Source organism: Gadus macrocephalus, chromosome 10 (assembly GCF_031168955.1).
Source record: "Gadus macrocephalus chromosome 10, ASM3116895v1".
In the NCBI taxonomy this organism is placed as follows: Eukaryota; Metazoa; Chordata; class Actinopteri; order Gadiformes; family Gadidae; genus Gadus; species Gadus macrocephalus.
The window spans coordinates 5,846,460-5,856,459 of record NC_082391.1 but is presented as its reverse complement, the minus strand read 5'-3'; the positions used below and the strand labels follow the sequence as shown (position 1 = coordinate 5,856,459).

General features: G+C 44.1%; 2 protein-coding genes and 1 long non-coding RNA gene across 3 annotated transcripts in view; 1 reads left to right on the top strand and 2 right to left on the bottom strand.

Annotated features, from left to right (window-relative positions):
- macrod1 (mono-ADP ribosylhydrolase 1) overlaps window positions 1-8,506 on the bottom strand; it is an 8,843-nt gene extending 337 nt beyond the window's left edge. Inside the window, exons 1-2 of the mRNA XM_060062255.1 lie at window positions 7,660-8,506; window positions 7,347-7,457 (exon numbers count right to left, since the gene is read on the bottom strand). Of these exons, the coding sequence (XP_059918238.1) occupies window positions 7,347-7,457; window positions 7,660-8,152 (604 nt within the window). The 5' untranslated portion in view covers window positions 8,153-8,506. The remainder of the gene's footprint in view (window positions 1-7,346; window positions 7,458-7,659) is intronic.
- LOC132465564 (uncharacterized) lies at window positions 1,281-4,660 on the bottom strand. The gene is made up of 2 exons (XR_009527608.1): window positions 3,777-4,660; window positions 1,281-3,548 (listed from the first exon to the last, which is right to left on the bottom strand). It is a non-coding gene; the product is annotated as an uncharacterized LOC132465564 (long non-coding RNA).
- A 502-nt stretch (window positions 8,507-9,008) lies between the features above and the next one.
- fermt3b (FERM domain containing kindlin 3b) overlaps window positions 9,009-10,000 on the top strand; it is a 13,719-nt gene continuing 12,727 nt past the window's right edge. The window contains exon 1 of the mRNA XM_060062248.1: window positions 9,009-9,217. The gene's annotated coding sequence lies outside the window, so the exon portion shown is untranslated. The remainder of the gene's footprint in view (window positions 9,218-10,000) is intronic.

Here is a 10,000-nt window from a genome sequence, read left to right as displayed (position 1 = left end):
ATTTCAGACACTCTATTTTGAAGCTGTGTGAAATTGGACATCTGGAAGTATAATTGCCATAGTAACTGGGATCCTCCATATAAACCAGTGCTGCTGTAAGGTTTAACATGAGTAACGGCTAAATGTAACCATGTTTAGAAGGTGTGGAGAAGCCCAGGCAGAACCACAGCAACAAGCCCCTCGGTAAAGCTACAGGGGTCTGCTTGACCCCGTCTGGTCAGCAGGCGTTCAGGGGACTGTAGTGAATCCTGGACTTCACATTCTCTATTTGTACGCATGGCTTTTTCTTGAAACAGCTGCAGTTTCCATTTCTGTCCCAGCAGGTCCAGACAGCGGCCTCAGCACTGAGGTCCGTCTTGTGGGAAGCGGTCTGTTTCTGGTTGACATTCAGCTCCGTGTGGAGAGTCTTCAGGTTGTTTTTGCCTCACTGAGGGATGTCTCTCTCTATGCCCTCCTTTCTTAGCATTACCATATCTTACATTACCAGCCGGAAGTCCTCCCTCTCATTGGAGGTCACCTTGCTCTCTGTGCATCCACTGCTCATTCCTCTCCATTCTGGAGGAGTCCATCTCCAGCCTGATTTGGCTTTCTCATCGTCCTGGACGCAGCCACGCTGGCCACCTCTTCCTTAAAGCTAAGGTTGGACAGGGCTAAGGTTCTGGCACCAAGACATGACAATGTGTCGTGTTATGTCAAATTATTTTAGAAGTAATAAAATGAACCATTCAGACTAGAACAGGCATGGTGAAAGCTATAGTTCATCCATCACGCACATTTTTCTCAGACCCACTTCCCCACGTTTTGAACCTCCCTTCACTTGCATGGAGCAGAATAAAAACACAAAAACAGCAACAAACTGATAAATATTGCTTTCACAATATCTACATTTGAAGATAAAGGCAAACCACTCTTCGGTTCATCTCTATTCTCTTGTGATAGTGACCAGAAAACAAGTTCTAAATAGTTGTTGACTTGACTTGTTGTCATTGTGAGGGTCCAGCTGTAATGAAGCAGTTTGCTCTGTTGTCCCTCTACGTCTGTTTAGAAAGTCCTCAATGCGTCACCATACAAACCATGACATTGAAACCCCTTTGTCTGAGATGATATTGAACCCCTTGCCTTTATCTACGATTACAGGAATATAACTTATTAGTATTATCAGATAATGTATTTCTTCTCAATCAACTAATCAATTAGGACAAAAACAATGGATTCATCCACACCATGCTTACCATTTGTATGCCACAGCCAGAACTACATAAAGAAACACACACACACACACACACACACACACACACACACACACACACACACACACACACACACACACACACACACACACACACACACACACACACACACACACACACACACACACACACACAGCTCATTGTCTACTTTGAAATCACAGTAAAGACTGTGATAATTGGCTGCCAGAGAAATGAGAAGAGGGAAAATAATTTCAATGCATTGTCCTTGTCTCGGGTTAATAATGAACTCTTTGATTTATGATGAAGGGCGAGGCTTCAAACAAACCTTTACTCAGTGATAAATGGAGGGAGGGAGAGAGAGAGAGAGAGAGAGAGAGAGAGAGAGAGAAATCAAGGGAGCAAGTGAAAGAGAGAGCTACACACAATTGCTTGGAATGTTAAACAAATTGTTATAAATATCATTATCATGTTTCAATGTATTAATCTTCATTGCTTTCTATGACTTTGATGAAGTTCCTGTGTTCATTTTGTTTCTCTGTTCTCAGACTGTGTCAACCCAAGGTGAGGTTAAGTAAAGCCGACGACACCAATACCAATTCCCAGCTTGAATCTTTTAAACCATGCCTCGGCGTCTCTGTGATGCATGCCGTGCACATGAGAGTCCGGGCCTTTTAGTTGCGAGCTGAGAGCTCAAAGTCATGTGTAATGTGTATGTATAGTGCTCCCCTAGCTGGACGCTCAGCTCATGTATATCATGCCACTGTGATCATTACTTGCTTAATAATCATGTTAATATTGTGGCAACCCGGCCCGGGCCAATTAAGGAGATTCAGAGCACCTGAGGAACAGGTGGAGAAGCAGGGCTTAAATAGCCCGCTTCTCCACTCATTCGGGGCTCTCCCAGCCCTGGAGCTCCTGCACGGAGAGACCGGTCCTCGTGGGTGACGGGATTCCACCCACGAAGGAGGGGACCGTTGATTCCTCCCAGGTTTTACGTTATTTGTCTTTTGAGAGACTTTGTTATGTTCTGGATTAAACGTGCCTTTTTTGGCTTTTCCCCACGAAATGGTGTCCTGTTTGGGAGGAGGTGGTTCGCCGGGTTGCCACAATATTAATATATATTTGTATACATCTATATGATATAACATTAGAAAATAGGATAGGTCATGTGGATCACATGAAACAAGGCGTCCAGAGGCCTCTCTAAGTATATTTTTAATTTGTTGCTCTGCTGGAATCAAGTGGAAAACATTAATCAAGGGTAGTGCCTTTAGCAAGTAAAACAATAAAGTAAGAAAAGTTTGATTCTTAATGAATCTGCAATGGCTCCAGTTGTATTTTAAACCAGGTTGTGCAGCAACATCTATTGATAGTATTGTTTCATTGTTCTCAGTGTCACTCAAAAGTTGCCTGATAAAATTGCTGTTAAAATACTGCAAATTGGGTGAGAGTATTGAAGGATTGTGATTCAATCCTTCAGGTTATTATTGTGTAAAAGTGTAACTAGAGATAAGCTAATGTGCCAAGCCTTAATGATAAACATGCTAGGATATTATGGATCAATTGTAACGTTAAATCTTTGACCAAAGTTATAAGTATAGGCAATACATAGTCCTAGGGCCCTATTTTAACGGTCTGAAACGCAAGTGAGAAGCGCCAAGCACAAGTAGCTTTGTGGGCGGTTCTATGGCGATGTTGCTATTTTAAAGGCGCATAAATAACTCTTGCGCCCGGCGCAAATCTAAAAAGGGTTGGTCTGAAGTAGCCTAATTACCCGTAGGTGTGGTTTGGGCGTAACCTGCAATAAACCAATGAGAGTGCCATTTCCCATCCCCTTTAAGAGCCATGAGCGCATTTGAATCTGACAAGTTGATATTTTGACGTTTGCCGTCTCCGATGAGACAGATGAATGACCAAATTAATTTCAAACTTCAAATGGCTCAGTTTATGAACACATAATATGGCCTAATTCACACATGGAATAACGTTTTCTTCCACAACTTCAGAAATACTGAGTCGGCAAATAAATATCGGCAAATAAAACTTAACACACATATGATATGCGGTAACTGTGGTTATATTGAATGATATACGCAATACATTAACAAACATCATTTCTTACCAGTATTGTATGCATTATCGTTATCGACTTGTGTTCCTAATATGCATGTGTCCCCCCGTTAATATACATTGCCATGGACTGTATTATGCGTTACGTGTTTAGTTTGTGTGTGTTTAAACAGATGGATGCAGACACGCGCGCCCGCATTCATTCATTATTTTTAACACTCACTCGCGGTAAAACAATGTTTTCTCACGATCAAATACTCATCAATCCTAAAAGTTATGGGCTTGTAGACGATGTTTGTGTCAAGAAAATATGTGTTTGCTGTACGGTGTTTGCAGATGCATTGATTTAAAAGTACAACTTGAACCGCTGTATCAGCTGTTCTTTCCCAAATAATATACCAAGAATGTGTGGCTAGGTAGATGAGAGAAGCAAAGTGTATGCGCGAGGTGCACAAGCAACATTGTGCATGCGCCCTTAAAAAGCATCTGAACAACGAGCCACTGACTTTAAACCAGGTATTTCCTGGTTTGTGGCGCAATTGTTTTCTGAAACGGCAAAATAGCACCAGGAAACTTTTTCGCCAGAACACGCCACCCCCTTACGCCGAATCGCCCCTTGGGCGCAAGATCATTCCCTATTTTACCGACGCGTGGCGGTGGAGGGAAAAGAACGCTCTGCGCCAGTTGCAAACTAGCAACAACACATGCGTCAGTGTAGAAAGTCAATTGCGCCGGATGCAAGATAGGCCCCCAGTCTTAAAGTGTTCACATCAACGATGACTAGGTTTGCTGTCATGGCCATGTGCGCTTTGATAGGATAATGCTTCTTCATTCATTAAATACCAGTAGGTATGATTATATAGGCCTATGTGATTTTATGTGAATATTAAAGGGATACTTCACCGGTGGTGATATGAAGGTTATATGAAGTAAATAATTCTATGTATCCTAGCCTGAGAAAAGGCAGAAAGTGTCTCTCTGGCTCAAAAGTATGAAATCCTCAAACTACCACAGTGCATTGCGCCCGCTGCACCGCCCGCTTCCGTTTGGAGGGGGAAGGACCCATGGTCCTAGTGCAAGTGGTAGCGCGAGCAAACTTTGTGTAAACATATCCCTGTGATACGTTGACTAGTTTAGACTTCTGCCCTCGTTTTTTCAAACGCATCATTTGTATATTACTGTACAGCATGAAAACTTTTGCTAATTACATTAGCTCAGCATATCAAGTATTTGTACTCAACCATTTCTCCCCAGTTGAAATAAGTGCTTATCTTATACAGTAGGCCTACTTTAGCATAACAGTACTTGGGTTAGTAAACAAATCACAACAATCAACATGAATTTGAAGTTTTATTCATGAAAAATGTGAACTATTTACAAAAATAAAACGTGTTTGCTTGAGTCAAAATAGTCACAGCTCATCTTGAGCATCTACTGTCTCCTGGTAGCAACAGTACTGTCCATCTTGTGCTGGCTAATTAGCTCTGATGGCCTGGACAACACAGCAAGCTGATACTGTCTAAGAAAGAAAGAGAACAACATTAGCAAAGCAAAGTAAAAATGATGCCTTGAGTAGCCTATACAGCATTACACAGGATTTCTAGCTAACGTAGCGTAGCCTATGATCTGCCAATAAGATCGGCTACTTTCGGATAACTACCATGTCACGTTCCCCGGGACTCAAAATTATTGTAGCCAATGTGTTAGTAAAAAAACTAACACTTACTCTATAATCAGACGTCTGTTTCTCCCGGCTTTGGCTGGCGTTTCCAGTTCACTTTCTGGGTCCGGAAATATGTATCCAATACCCAACTGTTCTGATGAGGCGTGAAGCCTGGGTGAGAGGTTACACACATGGCCCCATCCTCGCCAGATTCAGCCATTTATTCTAGAAGAAACTGGCATCCCTGAAATTCGCTGCAGCACAGGGACTCTGTGTTGTGTCTATAGGCAAACAGAGCAAACCGGCGCGCTTCGGCTCCTCGTCCTCGGCAACAGGCAAGTTTTATTCAGCTGCAGCCGCAGCAGCCTCCTCCTCTATTCGTGTCAATCCTTCCTGGCTGTATTCTGGCTCGTACTAATAGCCCTGAATGTCCAAATCCAACAATAGATTTTCAAAATTCAATTAGGCTGTTTCACATTGCAAATTTGTTCTTGCGGGAAAGAAACATGGCGGACATTGTGTTTACATCTCATATGCGAGCTCCCCCCCCCCCCCCCGCCTCATTCCTTATTGGTGGGCTCACAAATTTGCGGAACCAGTGGCTTGTAGTCCTCGGCCCTTCTAGCAGGCAAGCAAAGTTCTCCCGAGATGACGTCAAACGCGTCATTTGACGTCATCTCGGGAGAAAATTAGATCAGGAAAGCTGGGCCATGGGAAGACTGGGTAAGACTGAGGGAAAAAAAAATATTTTTTATATTACAATAGCGATTTTAGAATGATAGAACGCCGGTTCTGAATGGGTGAAGTATCCCTTTAAGAGTATGTTTGTAATGCTTCTTACCACATACATTTACAAGGTAAATCTTTGAGATGTCAACACTGAATAACAGTTGATAATGATACTGATGCAGCAGGTGTTTGTCCTTGTGCTTCAAAAGTAATAACAGCATCTTCCCTGTCAGCCATTTTGCGTAGTGAGCCTGACCAATATATCGGATGGCAATAATGTCTGCCGATGTTGGCCGGCAGTGTCCTCAGTTGGCTGCGCAGAGTAGGAAGCGGGCAGTTTTACTAACAGTTCCTTCTGTGGAATTCAGGGGTAGTTCCAAACTAGCTCATGCAATAAAATGCTGTAAACGTAACAAACTTGGGCCCTATGTATTGTATTATATTTATATGTATAAGCCTTGACAACAGATTCTTTTTTTTTCACTTTCTTTCTTTCTCTATTGAGCGCAAAATAAGCACGGTCTGGGGTTTGTTCTTGGAGCACCACAGTGGTTAAGTCCCCGGCAGGCATTCATTCAGCGTTGCGGTTGCAATATGTTGTTATCTGCCATATGTGTTGTCAGCCAATAGTTAAATAGGTCAGGAACCAGTGTATTTATTTTCTAGGGTTTTGGGTAACCGAAGTAAAGATTGGTAGACTAAAATCGGACCAACTCTACCTACTCTACCATGGTTGATGGGGAAGTAAAAGATCTGTGCACGTTATTCTCTAGATTAACTTAATCTGCATTATCACTACTCTTCCAACATATCGTGAAGTGCTGTGAAGTCATTTTGTCTCACATCCTCTCTCGGTGTGAGTCCCACTCGGTGACAGCAGAGCTTCGACGTGTGGTGCGTCGCACCAGGCGAGACACAGAGCGCCGCGCTGGACAGCGTTGCGTAGTTGAAAGACAACACGTCGGGAGATTAGAGACTAGGTTTATTCTGTTTTTAATACAATGGATCCAAACAGATGCCGCAGTGATGCGGGCCAAGGTGCCAATTCTGATATGGTCACATGCAAGCTATGGAGCGTTAAACACGAACGTTGATGTAGCATTGGAGGCAAAATGAAAGAAATAACTAAGGCCTAAAGCTTTTAAATGATATGACTGCAGACTTTGTTTCTGTCCTTTTTTAAATCCTGCCAAAACGATGACTTCTGTGACATCTTTCATTCATTTGGAAAACAGTAAATGTTCATTGAGTTATGACTAGCAGTCATCTTTAAGATCGGGGGGTTAAAGCTGTGAAAGCTGGGTGTTTTGACCCGTCTTATAGAGTCTATTAAACCATATGATTATCAAGTCAAAAATGTCGGAGCCTTGAATATTATTTTATTAATAAATAATGCTATTGTGACACAATATAGCCTATCACTAAAAAAATAAAATACATACGTCTGAATTCATCCCTTAAAAAAATAAATAAAAATAGTGGGTTAGGGTTAGTATCGTATCGGTGAACCTAATATCGGCAGGATCTCAGTACACATGATTACCAAAATAACACATTTCATATAGAAGTAGTCGATTTTGTGTCGTCGTCGTCGTCGTCGTCGTCGTCGTCGTCGTCCCCCCCCCCCCCCCCCCCCCCTCCCACCCGGCTGTGTGCAGTGAAGCCATGCTGACCTGAAGAGGGGACTGGAGAGGGACTCCACACAGGGACCTGGTCCAGTGACGTATAGCAACGGGTCCTGTAGAACCGCCGCCTCTCATCCAGCGGCAAGGACAGCATCCGGTCTAAGGAAGAGAAGATTGAGAGAGAAAGAGAGATGATGAATCATACGTCGTATATGGAAAGTGGTGCCCCCTTGAAGTTTACACGTTCAGTTCAGTGTGATTGCCGTAATTACCCCCGGGGAGTTTCCACTATATGTTACCTAATTTGGGGTTCTCTAGTCTAGAGGACATTGTTTATAGTGCAGCTTTAGTTTCGTCTCACCCTTGGTCTCCTTCCAGTCTGCCTCAGCGGACTCAAGGTTAACCTTCAGAGATTCTGTCCCTTCGGCCATGGTGACCCGGGCACTGGTGTGGACACATACGGCCGCAGTGGTGGCGAACCCGAGTGCGCCGAGGACAACTTTACGAAGCAAAACTCCCCTCTCACGGGAACGGGTGAACCCGTCCTTCTGCAACGTGGTTGTTGTTGACAACTTGTTCCATCGGGTCGCAGTGCTTGACTGTTTGGCGAACATTTGACTTCCCCAGTTGCACTCAGCTGATACATTCCTCCTCACCGATCCAAACAGGAGAGTGAGGGGTCGTTTTGGACGGAAACCTGCAGTACTTGAAATGTTTTTGACATGCATGAAGTCAAGTCGATTACCTGACAGACGACCCGCTGAGGATAGGATTCTGATACGTGGAAGGAGGATGGATGTTTTAAATATCATGTTGCATGGGGTAAATAAGAGGCCTACAATAATGCGTGACATCGACCAGTGCCTTCATGCAGTGACTGGGTTTCGTTTTTGATTCTTAATGTTCCACAATCAAACATTGGCTGTTTCTGTTTCGGGTGACGCTGGGAATGTACCAATATTAGAGGGTTGAAGTAAAAAGCAATTTTTTATTCAAAAATATTTACATCAACCCTGCATTGTAGCTATTATTATTATGTTAATATGGTGTTTTGTGCGCAATAGCGGGCGGAAGAGGATATCCAACAGGAGCACCGACGCACCGACCCATATTTAGGCTGCTGCGTTTCACGTCTGTAAAAGAGATGGCCCAGGCTATGTCGCCATCTACCGAGTTGAAATAGAACATTAAAAATATACATCTGTTGAATTGTTTTACATTTTGCAAATCCTTTTTGTATAGTGTTCATTCAAAAGAGCATACATTTAAGACAATAAGTGGAATGCAGTTCAATAAAGAAAATCTGGGATGCACACAGGAAAGACATGAATAACACTAAACAGTCATGAAAGGTGTAGAGCTACTACTGGCAACAGGATGATGATGATGTTTCAACACAGTTTAAATAATTTGTGGTGAAAATGACAACACCTCCATTCTACTATTTGTTATATCAGAGAAATGGAAATTAGAGCTCATATTAATAGCACTTTGTCCGTGATGAATGTGTGTGTGGCTTGTGTGTGCTAGAATGCATGGCCCTTTGACGAAGCCTCACGCATTATCACAAATGTGCCACACTGCATCCGACTACACCCCCCACATTGGCACACAAGAAGTCACTTACAGCTCAGTCAAACTGTGAACACACATCTCGCTCGCACTTCCGCCCGCCGGAAATAGACAAAGAGGAACCTTTCTTTTTTTTACAGAACTGACACCGCAGGCACTTGCCTAACAGGAGCGACACCGACCTCAGGGCTCCCACACACAAGGGGAGAAAGAAGGCAAGCGCACAGCGGCAGAACAACACTTTAGTACGTTTACACCCGGTGACCTTCAGGGTAGAAGAGACAAGGCTCGTAGACTACAGGGAAAGGGGCTTCCTATAGCATCATCACCGACGGAGGAGCTTGACGGTAAACCATTGTTTGTTTTTTGTTTGTTTGTTTGTGTGTGTGTGAGAGAGACCAAGAGAGAAATACTATCTAGAAGGAAGAGAGAGATGGGGGGGGGAGGAGGGGGGGAGGGTAGATGAGCCAAAGGGGTGCGGTTGGAAAAAGTCGCCTGTACTGGATCCAGAACCAGTGATCTAGTCATGTCAGCATCAATTTCTACATCTCAGCTCCTAACACAGCTCCACAGCCGGACGTAGAGAGACACACAGACAGGTGTGGAGAGAGAGACAGAGAGAGAGAGATAGAAGATAGGCTAAGTAAGTTGGTGATGCTTGCAAAATGAACCACACAGAGGTCTTGCACATGTAGGATTGCGCGGTCTTACGCTTGCAGCTTGTTTCAAGCCCAGGCGAGGAGGGCGTTCATCGCTGTGTAGGTTTCAAAGAAGACATTCTGGTCTGGTAATACGAATGTCTCATCTCATCATCTCATCTTCATCCGCTTATCCGGGGTCGGGTCACGGGGGGAGCAGCTCAAGCAGGGGGCCCCAGACTTCCCTTTCCTGCTCTGACGGGGGGATCCCGGGGCGTTCCCAGGCCAGTGTTGAGATATAATCTCTCCACCTAGTCCTGGGTCTTCCCCGAGGTCTCCTCCCCACTGGACGTGCCTGAAACACCTCCCAAGGGAGGCGCCCAGTGGGCATCCTTACCAGATGCCCGAACCACCTCAGCGGACTCCTTTCTAAGTAAAGGAGCAGCGGCTCTAATCCGAGTTCCTCACGGGTGGTTGAGCTTCTCCCCCTAT